The 19,813-nt window shown below is 38.7% G+C and overlaps 2 protein-coding genes across 2 annotated transcripts in view; both read left to right on the top strand.

The window, feature by feature from the left end:
• Positions 1 to 12,237, top strand: part of LOC140233148 (ATP-dependent RNA helicase DDX1-like) — a 36,064-nt gene extending 23,827 nt beyond the window's left edge. The window contains exons 25-31 of the mRNA XM_072313264.1: positions 1,807 to 1,953; positions 4,007 to 4,101; positions 5,513 to 5,585; positions 6,416 to 6,488; positions 8,089 to 8,131; positions 8,913 to 9,129; positions 9,981 to 12,237. Of these exons, the coding sequence (XP_072169365.1) occupies positions 1,807 to 1,953; positions 4,007 to 4,101; positions 5,513 to 5,585; positions 6,416 to 6,488; positions 8,089 to 8,131; positions 8,913 to 9,129; positions 9,981 to 10,108 (776 nt within the window). The 3' untranslated portion in view covers positions 10,109 to 12,237. The remainder of the gene's footprint in view (positions 1 to 1,806; positions 1,954 to 4,006; positions 4,102 to 5,512; positions 5,586 to 6,415; positions 6,489 to 8,088; positions 8,132 to 8,912; positions 9,130 to 9,980) is intronic.
• Positions 12,238 to 15,368: 3,131 nt separating this feature from the next.
• On the top strand, positions 15,369 to 18,793 carry LOC140233285 (uncharacterized). The gene is made up of 3 exons (XM_072313393.1): positions 15,369 to 15,402; positions 17,315 to 17,457; positions 17,560 to 18,793. Exons 1-3 carry the CDS (start codon positions 15,369 to 15,371, stop codon positions 17,980 to 17,982), a joined length of 600 nt encoding a protein of 199 aa, XP_072169494.1. The 3' UTR covers positions 17,983 to 18,793.
• The last annotated feature ends 1,020 nt before the right edge of the window (positions 18,794 to 19,813 follow it).

Below are 19,813 nucleotides of genomic sequence, written 5' to 3'. Positions count from 1 at the left end.
TGTCGTAATTCTATCTTTGTGTTTTTCAAAACTGCCTTCTAGATATTTGTGTCTGCTTAGAACTGGTATGAATGTAGTCTTGTTGAAAAGTTTGTGGATGCTCAGTCTAGTATTGCACAGCACACTGACTGTGAAGTTAGAATAAATTTGCTCTTCCTGTTCTAGTCGATCAAGTGGCTTAACTCTTTATATGCCATGGTGGAAACCCCCTGTGTGCCACGTTATTCTGAGACACAAAGGTAGTCATGCTTTCAGAAAGAATTCTGTTTTTCCAATTTGTATAACTTCTGCAAATTTCTGTTAAGCTGGACATAATAGTGAGCAAAGTTAAAGAGGAATGCCAAACTTTGCTTCTGTATACAATGTATAACAATTCTATTTTCAATTTTTCTTTTGAATTACCAGTTGCTACATAACTGTAAAGGCATGACTTTTGCACATAAAATAGTGACAGAAACTTAGAATGTACACGCAATCTAGTTGGGAACACCGCTTGATAGTCAATCACCACATAGAATGCAAGCTGTATGTGAGAGGAACAAAAGCGCGAGAAACGCTTTGATTGTACCGCGGGATTAGCGATTTATCGATCGGTTTTGGCGGCTTTGTTTGTTGAGCAGAATATGCGAAGTTGGCACGCCGTCGACTGAGCCAGACGTGCGAACGTGGCACATAAAGAGTTAATTTGCCTGATTTAATACCATTCACTGTTTCTTGTCACATGGGGTAATTTGGAGTATTATGGAGTATTTGTGTTTGCTAGAGACCTCTCCTCACTGGGTTTTCACTGGGAGGATAAAACTTCCACACATCGAGACCTGTATTTTGTGTCTGATGTCTGAATGTCAGAATGTCTGCCTGAGGGGCTGACATTGATTCATTCAAGTGTACGACACAATATGCCTGATTGATACAGTTTGCTGACTATTGCTAGTCACTTGGGACAAACCATGAGGGGTCGGCATCATTCGCCCGTTTCCTTGTGTGGGTGGGTAGGTGGACCACTTCAGCAGGTTGGCACCCTGCTCTTTGCGATGAAGGAATGAAGTGGGATCTTTTAACATGCATGTGTCATGGCTAACACACACATGGGACCTCCATTTAATGTCCTATCCAAGGGACAGAGTGTAGGGGATGGAATGCTTACAGACAATATTGTTCACACTGCACGTTGATAAAAACACTGCAAAATGTGCCCTGCTTCCAGTATAACATGGCATTTGTACCAACTGATCTGAGGGCTCTGTCACACGGCCCAAAAGTCGCGTAAACGCGTGAATCACGCAAGAAATTTGGTCTTGCGTGCTTTTCTGTCAAGAATTTTTGCTGATTTACGTATGAAAATCACCTATGAATTGCACAAGAACTATGGAAAGATCACACAAAAATCACTTACAAACCACTCACTTTCAGCGCATAGGCACGCAAAGGCCCCAAACAGGGCGAATATGTGATTGTGCGCGACAACTGAGGTCCACGGAAAAACCACGCATAATCTGTGCATTATCACTAATGAACTGAGTATGAATCGCGCATGATGCGCGCATGAACGCGATAGTGGCAACATTTTTGTGAACGATCACTGATATTCCACGCATATTTCGCGCATTGTCCGCGTAAGAACTACACAAATTATGCAAAACTTACGTAAAACAGCGCAATACTGTGTAAACTCTTACACAAAGCTGAGTTTTGAGCTGCTCAAAACCTGGAATTGCGTGAAGCGCCGATCCGGCGCACATATGCTGAAGCTGCTGCTACTGACTAAACTGTAGAACGTCTCTCCCTGCCTTTCCATCCATGCAGAGACACTGTCGGAGGGGGTGAAGATCCTGAAGATAGACTACATGGTCCAGGCCATCAAGGAGCACCGCATGGACCAAGCCATCATCTTCTGCCGAACCAAGATCGACTGCGACAACTGCGAGCAGTACTTGAAGAATATGGGAGGTGGTGAGTGCCTTCCCCACCTTGTGTACAGTACACTCCAGTTATAACAAACACAGTTTTAACAAAGTCTTATATGCACCAAAGTAAAAATTCAGGTTCCCAAATTATCATTTATATATCTTTATATACTTTCGTCTGTTTAGCTACAGTCTGACCTCTCCTATCCGGCCTCCCATTATCTGGAGGTGATCTCGCCATGATTTTTTTTTTTTTTCAATCTAATAGTCTCAGGGAAAAGGGGGACTTAACTCAAACAAAATTCCTACACAAACTCACATGAATTACATATTTTCCCAACATAATTTGCATTCACATCAAATTTTCATCTCAATAAATGCATTCACATCAAATTTTCATCTGAATAAATTTATTCAGACATTCACTACCCCCAAATCGCCGCAAGAACATGGACAGAAAACTTTTCATTATACCTGCCTATAATTTTGCGCTGATAGCAAAGAAAGAACTTAAAGGGAACCCAAACCCCAAGAGCAATGTGAATTGAGTGAAAGCTGTAACATTAGTAGAACACATCAGTGAAAGTTTGAGGAAAATCAGACAATCGATGCAAAAGTTATGAATTTTTAAAGCTTTGGTGTTGAAACCGCTGGATGAGGAGACTACTAGAGGTTATGACGTATGAGTGGACGACAATATAAAGAAAATATTAAGAAAATTCCACAAAAATTCACTTTTCTAGCGTAATGAAAGAGCACTCGACTAACCGCTTGCAGAAAGCAGGTGGAATAATTGCTGCCCCTAACATATGTCAGTATCAAGTTGATGAAATGTATAATTTTCTCGAAAAATTTTGTAGAATTGTCTTTATATTTTCTTTATATTGCTGTCCACTCATATGTCATAACCTCTAGTAGTCTCCTCATCCAGCAGTTCCAACACCAACATTTTAAAAATTAATAACTTTTGCATCGATTGTCCGATTTTCCTCAAACTTTCACTAATGTGTTCTACTAATGTTACTGCTTTCACTCAATCCACATTGTTCTTTGGGTTTGGGTTCCCTTTAAGTGTACATTACGTGCAGTAGATTACATGTGACTACCATTGGGAGGGCAGCTGCGTGTATAAAACATTGAGTTTTCATACCTGGCCATATCCCTTATCTAGACAAGCGCTGGTCCTGACATGTCCAGGATAAGAGAGGTCGGACTGTATAATAAATGAAATTTGGATGTAATGAAAGAAAACTACCAGTCCCCGAGAACTTCGTTACAATGCCCCAATGGGAGTCATCTGTATCAAGAATGAATGGTAGCTTTAGTAGCACTGTATTAGTTGTTGTTTTCACAAGGGATTCATTTCCACGAATTTTGTGACTATAATTTGACCGCGAATTTAACAACACATGAAAATATCGCCGTGCGGCGGGGTAAAAGTGCATTTAAGATAGCCTCGATGTCACTTCACGAAGACATCTCACAAAAATGTCTCTGAGCTCCTCATATACGAAAATATCTGCATGTGAAAAAGAACTTATATACAGTACACCAGAAGCATCTACTCTGGCTTCAAAGAGGATGTAAGATGCGGATGAAACTACTCACAGTCCAAGAATGCAACAGTGTCATGTACATACCACTGTTTTGCAGCTGCAGTGTAGCAAACTGGTATGAACATAACAACAGCTGAAAATTCCGGAGGTAAAATATCGTGTATTGAGATCAAAAGTTTAACACCATTTTCAGTCAAAAGTAATTTGAATGGTCTTGCAGACTTTCCATGAAAAATGTTCAGTACCGGTATTTTAAGAACATGCACTTTGCCAGTTTTAAGGTTTTTATAAATAACAAAGATTACTTGAAATGGCCACATGTGTCACGATACACAAATGATACACAGGTCTGTGTGCATCAGTAGGAATAATATGCATAAGGTAACTGTGGAATCGCTAAGCACACACAGCACAGCCTAGTGAGTTTAGACCAGATTCCATATTCCGATATGTTCTATGGTAATTATTGTATGCACATTGTAGCCAGAATGAAAATTTCATTAAGTGACCTTGTTGACACTGATTACAATCTGTGTCTGATAGGTCCACGATCAGCTGCGGACCACCAGTTCTCTTGCGTCTGTCTCCATGGCGACAGGAGGCCACAGGAGCGCAGGGAAAACCTGCAAAAATTCAAGGTGAGGGAAGCCGTGGATGTCCATGGTAGGAGCGTCATGTACTGTCAGATACCAAGTTTCTCTCGGTGCATCAGCGAAAATGTGTTTCTGTTGTTTATCTGTATTTCTTTGTCATCATGATGAGCCACAATCAAGAACTCTCCCATGGGCTGCCAAATGAAGGGATGGAGTTAGGAAAGTGTTGTCCACAGCAGGGAATTTTAAGCTTTAAATTATTTGCTCAACCACTGATCAAAAACTAAAAAATGGGGGGATCCTTTTTTAATGTGTGATTGTCATAGAGGAGACATGTAGCTTTACAGGAGCAAGATGAAAACTGTTCATATTCTGTAGTCTTCCTATTAAACATTAACCTTTTGTTTCAATACCTCTGTACACCCTTTCATTTTGTATACCCATTTCTATAACCCTTTCATTCCCAGCTCTTTTCTAGACCCCCTCAGTCATCCCCATTTGTTAAAGAGTGTGTACAGTTCTGGTCGAGGTGAGGATTTAGCATTTAACATTTTGCGAGATATTCAGAAACCACTCTATGAGATGTCAAAGAGCATGCAGTTCTAAGGGGTATCAAAAGTTTATTCGATGAAAATCGGTTTTGAAATGGCTGAGATATCCAAAAACAAGGTGAAACAAAGAGATCCTAATACAGTTGTGGCATGTCGCCTTTTATTATTAGCACTTTTTTGGATATCTCAACCATCTGAACACCAATTTTCATCAAATAAACATTAAATCCTTCTTAAAATTACATGCTCTTTCATATTTCATAAGAGGCTTTTCATTATCTCACTTAGGAATGTTCAAAACATGAATCCCCACCTCAACCAGTACTGTACAGTCCCTTTAAGCCTCTTACTCTCACTATCCCTGCGCATCCTTTCATTTTGGAAAACAGTTTCTATGACCCTTTTATTCCCATCTCTTTTGTAGACTCTTTGATATGGCAGTACCCATTTGTTAACCCCTTTATTCTCAGAACCTGTGTGCATCCTTTCATTTTGCAGAGCAGTTTCTATAACCCTTTAATTCCCAGCTCTTTTTTAGACCCTTTCGTTTGGCAGTACCCATTTGTTAACCCTTTTATTATCTGTACTTCTGTGCATCCTTTTATTTTGCAGAACAGATGGTTTTGAATGATATCACCTACTTGCAAAAATATGTGAAGCTAATCCCACAACTTTTGTTCATGTCAGATTTCTATGAATCATCTACCATTCTATTTATTGGATTTCCCTCCATTCACTGAATTATGCCTGGACATCAAATGATATTGTAATCCAAATTTTGCCTGCAAGTCTTATCAATGTGACAGTTGATAAGGTAGATGCATTAGTACATTCTCAGGTATTCTCTCAATGTCTGAACCATCTGAGCAGAAAATTGTTTGTATTGTTACGTTTTCTCCCATTAGGACAAAAAGGTGCGTTTCCTGATTTGTACAGACGTTGCAGCTCGTGGTATCGACGTTAAAGGAATTCCCTACGGTAAGTCTCTAAAGGTAGCCCAATGCACCCCATCTTGCACCCCACACAAATTTGATTTTCATGTGTGTGTGTGAGGTATACTTAGGCTGTCGGCATGCATGACAACTATTGAGATAGATTTTAAAAAGGCTAGTTAGCATAACACTGGCCTGTATCGTTGTTCAGTTCAAATTGTCACCATGTTTTGCAGTGAGGCCCTAAAGTTTGCTCTATGAATATCTTTAATCTTTGTTTGATCAGTGTTCCCCCCCCCCCCCCCCAGTGAATTACTTTTGCAAGTCAGCTCAAGTCCCAGTCATACATATACCAGGCTTTTTCTTTACTGTATGAAAGATGATGTCACACTTGTACAAAAGAAATCCTCAGTTGGACAGACATATTAGCAATCAAATCAGTAGTATCATTGTTTTATTTTTAATCATCTAATTACGTTTCAGTAGATTTTTTAAAGAAAAGAAAAGGATATCTAATTTATCATGGCAAGAAAAAGTGGAATTCATATTTCCAACAGACTGTTCTTGTCTCTTATTCAAATTAGTGAACACAGTACCTAGTACTGCTATAAGGGATAATTACTAGTACTAGCTGTAGGGAGGCAGTGTAGTAGTCTAGTGGATATGACATGCGTTCAGTAAATCAGGAGATTGTTTGTTCAAGTCCGGCCCCAAGTATGGATGCCCATGATTTTTATCTTGGCTACTACTAGGAACACTGAATGATCGGTGCTTTTTTATGTCCATGAAGGGTAATATATCCATCAGCTGCTGTTGTCTCGTAATGTCTCCAAAATCTGTGACTATTCTCTTGTCTGTTATGATGTCATAATGCAGTAATCAACGTGACAATGCCGGATGAGAAGCAGAATTACGTTCACCGCATTGGACGTGTTGGCCGAGCTGAGAGGTATGCCACTCTCAACTCATTTTCGATGTCGATTTGTTTGTTTTCCCTACTCTGAGAGTGTGATCAAGAGCATCATTTGTGCAACAAATTTAAGTCTGCTTTTCTGCCATTCCTCTCTCTTTCTCTCTCTCTTCATCTTGCTCTTTTTGCTCTCTTTCTATATTTTTGTTACCTAAACAGTGTGATTTTTCATTAGATATCTAATTCTTCTATATTTTCATTATTTCTCTGCCTTCAACTCCCTGCTATCACTTATTTCTTTTACAAAGTATATTAAGCATTCATTGTTGATATCAAATATTTGATAGTGTTGTCTCATCACTGGTGCATGAAACATAATATACTGTATGAAGAGGTGTACAATGTCTATAGGTGAATTGTCGTCCTAACTATGAAATCCATTTTGTTGTATAAACCCTGCTTCTCAACCAGTGGGCCTCAAAGCTATTTCAGCTTTGAAAAAAAAGGTTGAGAAACACAGAGTTATAATAAAAGTAGAATTCACTGGAAATTAGTAGGTGAAAGGTCACAACAGTCCAGTATGTATTTCAATTTTCATAAAACTGAGTGGTTGAAGCTCAAGACATAATTACGGTATAATGTAACTTCTTGGTCAAATTATTGTATTTTGGCAGTCAATGAATTTTAGCCGGCAAAGTGTAAGCAGAAGCTTCTTCATGATTTACGTTGCATCTAGTTTTTGTTCCTGGCACGATGGACTGAAAATATATGACTGAATGGATTATGATGTAGATAGATCAGTTAAAAGCAGTCATGAGAAATCAGTACATTGTTTAGGCAAAATGTCAAACTGAGAAATAACTGCTTTCTTCTGCCAATAGCTTCATGCATTTACTGTAATGTATTTTTCTCATCTACACACAATGCCTCCACTCGTACCTCCCCGTTCACCAATACCCCACATTCATTCACCATTAAACCTTTCACTGCGACTCGTGTTCTCCTGCCCCCCCCCCCCCCACTCCAACCAATCCTGTCTATAAGTACCCCCTCCATACTACCCATCCCAAAATTCCACATGCCACTTCTCCACTGCACCCACCCTTCCATTTCATTCATTATCTCTACTCCTTTCCACCACATGCCTTTATCTACATTTCCCACCCCTTCATGCACCCACTCTTTGCACTCCACCCTTTGCCCTCCATTTCACCCTACTGTACTTCCTCCCCTTCACCCACACACCCATTCTAACCTGCCCCCCCTTACTCCATCCACTTCATTGCACCTCCCTTCCACTCTACGCCTCCACTCTACTGCACTCCGCCACTACAATACGCTCCACGCCACACATCCACTGCTTCTTATTACACCCCTCCACCACTCCACACCACCCCTCCTCTGCACCCTAAATACCCCTCCACCACTCCAATCCATTCCACACCACATCTCCACTGCACCCAAACATACCCCTCTACCACTCCTATTCACTCCACACCACCCCTCCACTGCATGCAAACACACCCCTTCGCCATTCCAATCTCCACCACACCACCCCCACCATACCCTAACACACCTCTCCACCTGACTCACTCCCCTGTGTCCCACCCCTCCACTCTACTCCACCTCACCCCTGCAGGATGGGTCTGGCCATCTCACTGGTGTCCGTGATTCCTGAAAAGGTTTGTTCTACACTTTCTACTTACAGGTCTAGAGGGAGATTGATCAAAGTTTATCTTTTGCTGAACCCCCTTAACCTGCTTGGGAGATATGTCAAGGCAGTTAATATTCTCCACACATTCTGGAGGAAGTAAGTCAAGTGGCTCCTTCAATGTTGCAGAAAATGAACTTTTGAACTTCAATCCAAATTTCCTCAAACTTTCAGTTAGTGCTGGCCTATCATTCTGCAGTCACTGGATCCACATATCTATGTGTGTGGAAATTTTCCCCTCAGGATTGCCATCTTAGAATGTCAATGATATTGTCCACTGATATGCAGCCAAAAGACTGGAAGAGTTTAATAGTATGTAGTTTGTTGCTGCCATATGGTCTCCAAGTGCTATTGCCAGTGCCAGTGAGATGCAGTCAACCCTGCTTTAGTGGCCACCTGTCAATAGCACTGCAAAAGCAGCCATCTGCCATATATGACCACTTAAAAGAAATCCTCCCCAGAGAAAAGACATGTTAAAGACACTCCGTCTCTAGTGGCCACCTGTCTAAAATGGCCCTTTCTTTTCTGTGTTCCTAGGGTGGCCGCTATGGACAGACTGTATTTATGTCTACAGGCCTCGTGGCTGCTACATGTTACTTTAATTCATGCACTGCTCTGGGTGCTGATATTTGTAGTAGTACTTGATCTTGCCCACCATTTGCTAGTATGTTGCGCACCTCTCTCCTCCTTGCCAACTTGCCCCCAAAAACATCTCAACATGCTCTCTTCTGTAATGCGTGCCTTGCCTGTAGGTGTGGTACCACACATGCTCCAACCGCGGCCGGGGTTGCTACAACACTACCCTGAAGGAGCACGGTGGCTGCTGCATCTGGTACAACGAGATGCAATACCTGGGCGACATCGAGGACCACCTCGGGGTCACCATCGACCAGGTCGACAAGTCCATGAAGGTCAAGGCTGATGAATTCGATGGGAAGGTCACTTATGGGCAGAAGCGCAAGAACATGGGTCAGTATTAAGATGAGTGCCCTTGAACTCTGACCTGATATATGTTGTGTCTGTGGTCGGGGCTTTGGTCTGAAAGTTGCTTCCCCACCAACAGCTCCTGTTGGTTTAACAGATTCATTTCATTTGCAACTTAGCAATGTTGCTGTCAGAATGACAACAAGGAGGCTGAAACAACTAACATTACAGAAGTTTTTTTTTTTTTTTTTCACTTTTTGTAGTGTCATTATTGTAAACTTGCTCTAAAAGACTCTTTGTCTGTAAAGGCAATACTTGACAGAACATATAAACCAACCAATGTCATCAGAATACCAGAACAAAAAGGGGAACTTGAATTGCATCCTATAGTACTTATTATTGGCATATTGGGGATCTGTGTTTTTATGCAATGGATAGGTGAGTCTCAGATCCAGTTGGTTATCGTAATCATACCAATCTTGATGAAGGGTATCAGTTACAAGGTACACACACAATCAGGATTTAGACACATGCATGATCATGTTTACATGCTATACTTCGTTATACAGTCAAACCTGCCTTAGCAGCCACCTGTCTAAAACAGCCGCCAGCCGTACGCAGCCACTAAAAAAAAAGTCCCCCCCCCCCAAGAATAACCATTTTAAAGACCTTCATATAGTGGCCACTTGTCTGTAATGACCACCTTCTTTCATCTCCCTTGGGTGCCTGCTATAGACAGGTTTGACTGCACTTGCACTGCTATGTAAACTTATCGGGATGATAGCTTATATTTCATCATGTTGTCAAGTTTGTGAATAGTACTCAAATCATGAAATTTGTGAAAATGAAAACTCATGAAGTATATACCTACTGGTCCCCTGTCCCTCTTTCTGCAGGATCCGGCTACAAGGGACACGCGGATGACCTGGCCCCAGCTGTCTCTGAGCTCACCAATCTGGAGCGCAGGGCCCAGCTCTCCTTCCTTGAGCTGTCCCTCAAACAAGACTTCTTCACTGCCTCCTGAGGATGGATTGATGGAAATCTTCACAGGGGTCCTGTTTCCCTTTGCTTTCCCCGCGGACAAACATCATTGGCTGACTGAGTTCTAGCGAATGGCTCTCCGCTTTCGTTCTTTTGCGTGTGAGAAAAAAACTGTTGTGAGTGATGGCACTGGATTGTTGAGAGTTGTTCAGGCATTTCATAGAAGGCTAACTCAATACCTTTCCACAAGATGGAAGGATGCTCATGTGTGTTTGATAATTTATTTCGCACATTTATCAGGCAGTTGCAATTATAACTGAAAGGGACCTAAACTGTGTATCACACTTGGACAATGACTTTTCAGTACTTATTCTATCCTGTGTTTGATCTCGAGCATAAAGAATTTTTCAGTGCCCTTTTCAGAATGTCTTGGAGAGTTGTTTGATCTCTACCCCTGTTCTAAAAGACTGACAGTAATATGATAGCTTATCAATGAAATTACAACACTAACAGAATGTAGCTGTCTTAGACTGTTAAAGTATGAATTCTTTGGTTATTTTCCATGTTCCATTTTCCCACTCACTTGTCAAATAGAAATTTACTGCCTTGTGTAATAGAAATTAAAGTACCAGGTACCTATTAAGGTAGATCTGCAAATGAACAATTCTGCATAGTTGAAATTGCATAACACAAGACAATGGTTTGCATGGTGTAGTGCCGTTAGCCATAATGCCACTGATGTTTTCTTTTGAAATGCAGATAGAATATTTATGATTATAATGCTTGTGGTAAACAAGTCATACACAGTGTAGTAGTGTATCCTATATTGAATTGAAATTTATCTCCGTTTGTTGTTTCATTACCGCCGTGTACAATTTTGAGTTAGCTGATTAACCATCCAGTCTGATTCACATTTGAGATACCCATGGCTTCTCTCTGTGTTGTATTTTTTGTGTTGATAATTAAAAGATAAGTGAGATGTAGGTGGTACTCTCATTTTATGTCAGATCCAATGTCAAGTTTTACAGTGAGGATTATGCAGACTGCTCTGGAAAGATCAAGCAGTGTAGAGGCAAAATACTAGAAAGCATGTGGAGTCTAATGCATGCAAATGGGACATCAGATATTATCTGTACTCATTGGCAAGGAAGTATTGTTCCTCTTCTTTTTCTCTCTATTCACGCCACCTATCCCTCCAAGTTTTTGGTCAGTTTCAACATTTAGCCACAAGTGAAGCAATTTTCCTGTTTCTTGAATGGCACTGACTGCAGAGTGTTTGCCTACATACTGTAAAAGTGGATATTTTCGCGCGAGTAATTTTTCGTGCTCAGCCGGGTAAGATGAATTTAGCATGTTTTTAATTCCGCAGAATCGGGACATTAATACTGGAACATACGGCATGCAAAAATATTCATGTGCTTTTATTTTCATGCGAGCTTCTGGTTGCACGAAATGTGCAAAAAATTTCCACTTTTACAGTAAAAGATTATATGAGCATTGTGAATACTTGTGTCATGTCTTGATTAAAGGGGGACAAAATGTCTCCCCCTTCCTTTCTTTTCTTTTCATAAGTTGAGAAGAGAATGGGTCTCGAATCTGTAGACTTTACACTCAATGAACACTGTTACTAGTAGTGATATAAGTGATCGTACAGTGTGAATGGAGGTAGCCAGCTTTGTTGTTGCTTATTTTATGCCTCTAACCCTAAGGATGCGTGAGGCAATTTTGTTTAATGAGATCATATGTGTGATAAAAGAGAGGATCATAGGATCTTGACGTTCCCAATGAAAATGACATAGTGATACAATCATTCTTTTGTCTTTAAGATGGAATCTTACATTCATCTGCAGACCTTTTTTTTTTTTTTTTCTAGCGCTAGAAGGTGAATGGTCATCAACTCTGCTCGGAATCCATTGGTCTTGATGTACTGAAACAAGGCATAAAAGCCTTTTTTTGTTCTTTTTTTGTTCTCTTTTTTGTACCTTACATTGGCTAGTAGCTTTCTTGCATATGTTGGTGGCAAAAAGCAAAAACAAAATCAGTGTTATCGATGTAAAGAAAAAGCCAGTGGTACTATCATGGGATAAGTGCCATCTTTGCTTTGAAAAAAAAAAAAAAATTAATAATAATAAAATAAAGTGGGATTAAATCTTCCAAGGAGCTCTCAAAGAATGTCCATCTCCGTTTTGCGTTGAGTTTTGTGTCTGTTTTTGTTTCTGCTGTTCTTGAAGTCAACTGTTTACAGGGTCATTCATATCATGTGGGAGTGATGCATTTTTCTGTGGGATGGAGAATGAGTGAATTGATGGTTGCTGTTTGTAAACAGAGTGCGAACAGTGTGTGTGTGTGTGGGGGGGGGGGGGGGGGGGAGGTTTTCCAGTCATCTTACAGTAGTGTACTTGCAAAAGAATAACATTGACCCCGTTTACAGTGCGGGTCTAGGCCGAGCCGCGGCCGAGCCGCGGCCGAGCCCCGCAATTTTGTCCGTTTACACTGGCGGGCTCAGCCGCGCTTTTGATTCAAACCTTTCAATATTTTGTTGTAGTGGCGCTCTGCTTGTAAACAAATGCAATTTGGTATAGTCTGATTTTCAGACCCTTTGCCAACTGGATTCCGTGGCAAAGAAGTCTCTGTTTGGGCAAAGGCCTTTGCCGAAGAAAAAATCCTTTGCAGGACAAAACCACCTTAAACTATACTAGTTTTCGACGTTGAAGGGGTTAATATCCTGAATAGCGAAATAGTACGGGCAGAGGGTCTGGAAGCCAGATTAAAATTGGCCGTGCATTTGGCCCAGTTTGCGTTTACACTGAGAAAAGGCCGAGCTCGGCCGCAGCTCAGCTGCGGCCAAGACCACCTCCAGAGCGTGGCCAAATGCGAGGCCAATTTTGGCCCCGCATTTGGCCTTTTGCGCGTTTACACCGAACTAAAGGAGGGCTCGGCCGCGGCAGAGCCGCGGCCCAGCCCCGCACTGTAAACAGAGTCTTAAAGTAGGTGACAAATACTATGCCTATTTAATTTTCTTGTCAGTATTTTGATTTACTGTAAAACGAGGAATGTTCGCGTGTATTTTAATTTCGCGAGCGCCAAGATTCGCGAAATTAAAATGCACGCGAAATATCTTGTCTACACTACATGCATTGAATGCCAGTAGCCATTCGCGAAAATTTCATGCCACGAAAAAGCCCGTCGGCTCCAATTCGCGAAAATTTCGTGCCGCGAATATATCATGTTTTACAGTACTGCAATCAGTTAGTATTCTAGAGACCGACACCAGCTTTCAAATGGTGGAAGGCATGAACAACCAGTGTATTTTACTTTGTAATTGTGCTAACCACAGCAATATATTAGTTTATAATGGTTGAAAAAATAATGAAGTCACAATGCAAACTCTTGTATTCCTTATTGTAAATATGTTCATTTCTATAAGCTTATTCATTATTCTAGGATATGTTATTATTGAGACTCTCATACTCCCGATCGGGGGTCGATAGAGTTTAATAGAATCTTACAAATTTTACAAATCTTACAAATGAAATACTTTCCACATCCAACCAGTGCATCATGCAGAATGGATCATCATCTTTCACTCCCACAAAACAAAAGGAAAAAAACAAAACAAAAACAAAAACATTATTTTTAATCTAGAAGTCATACAAAAATTCCAACTTCAGTGCAATCCACTATGCGCTAAAGTGCACACATAATTTTGTACTTAGCATAGGCATTATACAGTTTCAAAATAGCTCTATATTTGAAAACTCATATACAGGGTGGCCCAAAAAGAACGGAACGCATAAGATCTCTAATTACAGAAATATTGTCGCAAATATGTCATTATTTTGCATATGATTGGAAAGGCCGTTCTTTTTCCAATAGAATGATACCAAGTTCGTTGATTTTGGTTAATGCGTTATGATTTTAGGACTATTTTTGTCAACCCTTGCAATTTTCAAAATATGATCATTTTGCATTCTCAGAGATACCAAAACCAGCGACAAATCGGCTTGTCGTAGAACCAGTAGCGTTCACAATGTGTGGAATGTGTGGCGGACAATGACAATCACACATCTGCTTCACATTCCACACACTGTGAACACTAATGGTTCTATTACAAGCCGAATTGTCGCTAATTTTGGTATCGCTGAGAGTGCAAAATGATCACATTTTGAAAATTGCAAGGGTTGACAAAAATGGTCCTAAAATCATAACGCATTAACCAAAATTAAAGAACTTGGTGTCATTCTGTTGGACAAAGAATGGCCTTTCCAATAGTATGCAAAATAATGATATATTTGCAACAATACTGCTGAGATTAAAGATCTTATGCGTTCCATTCTTTTTGGGCCACCCTGTATAAGCACAAATACAAGAAGATGATTATTTGAAACCATATTCTTCTCATCTTGGAAATAGAAATCTATTACATTCCAAGGGTGTTGTGAAGTCATACAATTCTACCTGATTTAGAAAAAAAAAAAAATCTTATTTTATCTTGTTTTTTCCCCCACAAGAAATGAGAGTAATTTAGTGGAAAAGCAACACAACTGGGTCACCTACATTGAATGTTCTTTGGTTACCATTTTTCTCTATCGGCCTTGAAAGTGATCTCTTGTTATATATAGATCACTCTTGGGAGCATTTGTAACGGATTCCTGAAAACAGCAGGGCACAATCTTTTCTTGGAACACCCAGAATAGCATAATGCACATTCAAAGAATATTATCTCTGCTTCATTTAACTTTCATACACGTAACATAAAATACCTTTATTCTTCCCTGTTGTAGAAATCTATAATTTCAGCTTAGGCAGTACATTTTGTGGCAGATTTGCCTTTTAATATGATTTACTGAGAAATTTGTGTCTTTGAGTCTAAGTATTGTTTATGGATAACCCAGGTTAAGTTACTTGTTGTGAAGTACTTGTACTGTATTCCTTTGTAGGAGCAGCTTACAGAGTGTGGCATTGAGTGTGAGGTACATGTGTCCTGTGACAGCTACCTATTTGGTATCAATGTTTCCTAAACTGCAGGCTTACTCAGTAAAGCACCCCACTATGTTCATATGGCTCAGGCAGAAGTAGATGTTTGTAATTTTTTTGAATCCAACACAAATTCCTTAGATTTTGAAGGTAATGAAAACACTATGGATTGCTCAGTAAACTGTAATTATATCACAGAAAATACTTTGTTTGATAATATACATTCCTCCGAGCTCACTCTTTTACATTTTAACATCCGCAGTATGTCTAAAAATTTTGATAAACTACTATCATTTATGGCAAAAATGCATTCAGATTTTACTGCAATGGGTATCTCAGAAACGTGGTTTGATGATGAAAGTGACGCCAGCTTGTATCCTATTCCGGGTTATAACTTGGTATCTAATAGCAGACTTGATAAACGAGGAGGAGGTGTTGCCATCTATATCCCATCTCATTTTGATTATCAAGTTCATCATGGACTTAATACAATGAGTAATTTGTTAGAAACCCTGTTTGTTGAAATATTGATACCAGGCAGAAGAAATATTGTTCTAGGGGTAATTTATAGACCACCCCAAGGAAATTTAAGTCTTGTCATGAGTGAATTGCAAGATATGTTGCTGAATCCTTTACTTAGTAATAAAGATCTATTTTTGATGGGAGATTATAATGTAGATTTATTACAATGTGATGTGAATAATCAATGTAATGACTTTCTGAATTTGATGGAGGCATTCTCGCTTATGCCCTCAATAACTAAACCCACTAGGATAACTGAAACCTCCTCTACTCTTATTGATAATATTTTTAGTAACTTACAACCATTCCCTACTGCTTGTATAATTGTTTCTGATTTGTCAGACCACTTTCCTGTCTGTACAAAAGTGCCTCTCAAGAAGCATTATTTTATCAATCCAGAACGTAATAAGTTTATTCGGAAAAGCAGCCTGGATAATATTGCTAAACTTAGAGAAGCCTTAATTGAAACTGATTGGAGTCAAGTCTTAACTGATGAGAATGTTGAAAGTGCTTTTGATAATTTTTTGGATAAGTTTTTGTTGCTGTACAATAAATGCATACCATTGTGTCAAAGTACTGGTAAAAACCGTAAGAAAATTCCTAAAATGCCATGGATCACTAACTCATTATTAAGGTCAATTAATAGAAAAAATTAATTATATTATAAAAATAAAATATCAGGATCACAATCTGCATATAGAAAGTATGCTGATTATAGATACACTTTGACTTCTACTCTGCGCACAGCAAAGAAGAAGTATTATTCTGATCAGTTTCACTCAACTGTTAATAATATCAGAGACACATGGAAAGTTATTAGAAATGTATTCAAACCCACTCAGAAAAAGTCAGATATACATGACATTAGAATCAATGGTGAACTAATTGAAAATAAAAATGTCATTGTTGATAAATTCAATGATTTTTTTTTTTTTTTTGTAGTATTGGTCCCAATCTGTCAAGGGCAGTGCCTCACTATGAGAAGATGTTTTCTGATTATTTACGGGAACCAAACCTAAGTAGTTTATTTTTAATCCCAACTAATGAAGAAGAACTTTTTAATGTTGTGAATTCCCTTAAAAAGAGGAAGAGCCCAGGTTATGACGGTATTTCAAATGATTTGATAAAGAATGTTATGTATTAGGGGTTGTTCAACCTCTTGTACATATTTTTAATCTATCAATGAATGATGGTATTGTCCCTGTGAATATGAAAATAACGAAGGTGATACCTATTTTTAAGAAAGGTGATCCCCAGTTATTGAGTAATTATCGTCCAATTTCTCTTTTATCCACATTTTCCCAAATCCTTGAAAAACTTATGTATGTCAGGACGGTGAAATTTTTTAATGTGAACCAAACCTTCTCCAATTTTCAATTTGGTTTTCATGAAAAGCACACAACAAGTCATGCTATTTTACATTTTATTGATAAAATTTCTACGGCATTGGATAATCGCATGCACACAGTGGGTATTTTTCTGGATTACTCCAAGGCTTTCGACACTGTTGATCATACTATTTTATTACAGAAGTTATCTCATTACGGAGTAAGAGGGAAAGCCTTGGAGTGGTTCACAAGCTACTTATCTAACAGGAGGCAGTTTGTCTCACTGAATGATGCAAAATCGGGGTTACAAAATGTCACATGTGGAGTTCCACAAGGATCACTACTTAGACCACTATTATTTCTTATATATATTAATGATTTTCAATATTGCTCTGATGTATTCTCATTTATTTTATTTGCAGACGACTCAAACATATTTTTTTCACACAAGAATCCTCAGGTCCTTTTACAAACAGTTAATATTGAGCTAAGTAATATTATAACTTGGATTCATGCAAACAAACTGTCATTGAATTTTCAGAAGACCAATTATATGCTTTTTAGTAATTCTGTTGAAATACTACCAGGAAATGTTTTGTTTGGTGGAGTTGCGTTAGATAGTGTAAACTCAACAAAATTTCTTGGTCTGTATATTGATGACAAACTGAATTGGAAAATACATGTGAATAACATTTGTAAGCTGTTATCACGAAATACTGGTGTTATATGCAAACTAAAAAGAGTTATTCCCAAAGAAATATTGTTTATCCTATATTCTACTTTAATTCTTCCATATCTTAATTATGGTATAGTAGCGTGGGGTAATTCTTCAAAATCGCAAAATGAAAAGCTATTTTTAATCCAGAAGAGAGTTACAAGAATAATTTGTAATGTACATTTTCGTCGTCACACTAATGCTCTCTTTCATCAACATAAAATTCTGAAAGTGGAAGATATCTATTTCATGCAGTTAGGGTCTCTAATGTATGATCTTAATGCAGGTGAACTCCCACTGGCACTAGCACAGCGTTTTAAGAAAAATAGTGATGTTCATAGATATAACACAAGGCAGGCTTCAGATTACACTTAACCCGTGCAAGGACATGCTAGTACATACTGGACCCAGGTTTTGGAATTCACTTGATGCAAGCATTAAACATACTTCAAGTAAATCAGCCTTCAAGCGTAGGCTTAAGTCTCATCTTTTAAATACTTATTGTGTTGATCCGTGATGTCGTTAAAACAATGTTAACAATGTTAATGTCAATAACTGAAAGTAAGTCCTGTATGTTATATTACAGATGCATATACTTTTATGTCAGACTTCCCTTTAAAGAAAAGAAAGAAAGTATCAATGTATAATATTAATGAAACCCAGTTGTCTTCTTGTCATGTTTTGTTTTGTTTTGTTTTGTTATGTCTTGTTTTGTTTTGTTTGTTTTGTGTTTTTGTTTTTGTTATAAGTGTGTGTGTTTTTGTATGTATTTTATCGTCTCACATAACCCTTTTTTATCCTTCCTTTCCACCCCCTCCCTTCATTCCTACCCTTGTTTTATGTAAATAATCTCCCTTCACCCCATTACACATAGCCTCCATTGTCTATTCCCTGTTTCCGTTTGGAATTGTGTACCTTTTGTTATTTTTTTTCCCACTACGTATACATATATATATATATACACAATGTATTTTTTGCCATCTTTTATTCCTGAGGGACCTTGTCTCACAAGCTATGCTTCACTAAGGTCTCCTCGTTTGCCTTTCTCAAAATATTTGTTACCCTTTCTTTATCATTTCTGGTATGTAATCATATACTTATGTATTTGCAAAAATTTTAGTATTAGTTGTTGTTCCTACATATTCTTGAAAGAAAGTGTCAATGTTATTGTTATGTTATTGTTATATTGCCTATTGTTTGAAGAAAGACAAATGAATAAATAAACTTGAAACTTGAAACTTGAATATTTGATTTCATAGTCAACTTCGTGTCATGACTAAGAGCGTATAATATGAAGACATATGTTTGTGAAGACCAATATATCCTAATTCCATATCAGGGCAATTACCCCCCTGGTAAAGCCTGGTTAGTGATAAGGTTGGAGTGAAGATTAGGGTTAGGTTTAGGGTATAGAGAGTGAGGTTTGGGATTTTACGGTCAGGATCAGGATTAGGGTTAGGGTCAGGGGAAGGGTGCAGGATAATTGCCCAGGGGGTAATTGCCCTAGACCCCCTAATTCTCTTATATTTCTTCTCTTTGATATCATCTCACATACACGTATCTTCCAAATACCTTCTATACCAACACACACACACACACACACACACACACACACACACACACACACACACACACACGGACACACACACACACACACACACACACACACACACACACACACACACACACACACACACACACAACACACAACAATCATCTCTCAAAAGCAGGCAATGAACTTAAACTAAGATCTAGCCTGCATGATATCCATGATACTTATATGATAACTCTTTATAGAAAATCAAGTGAGGTTTGTTGTTGAAAAAAATATATATATTTTTCAATCATCAAAATTCCTACAATTTCAATATTGATCATATGGCAACATTTGTCTACACTACATGCACTTATCCCACTCCATGAAACACCTGCATAGTTTTTCTTCTTCTTTTTTGCGATGAAATTATTTGCAATATTCAACTTCATACCAATCTGTATTTAACCTATTCCATCACTTCATTTCCCGATTCTTATCCTATTCTACTCAATCCGTAGCCACTGCTCAAAACATTCTCTATTTTACTCCCTCTCTTTGTACCATGTGGCATGAGATGTTGGTTTCAAACTTTCCAAGGAAATATCTAACATATTTATTTTTATCTGCAACTTATTGCCTACCATATCATCATGTTGAGAACTATTGGAA

Source organism: Diadema setosum, chromosome 9 (assembly GCF_964275005.1).
Source record: "Diadema setosum chromosome 9, eeDiaSeto1, whole genome shotgun sequence".
In the NCBI taxonomy this organism is placed as follows: Eukaryota; Metazoa; Echinodermata; class Echinoidea; order Diadematoida; family Diadematidae; genus Diadema; species Diadema setosum.
The sequence above is the reverse complement of the archived record's forward strand: the minus strand, read 5'-3'. Positions and strand labels throughout refer to the sequence as shown.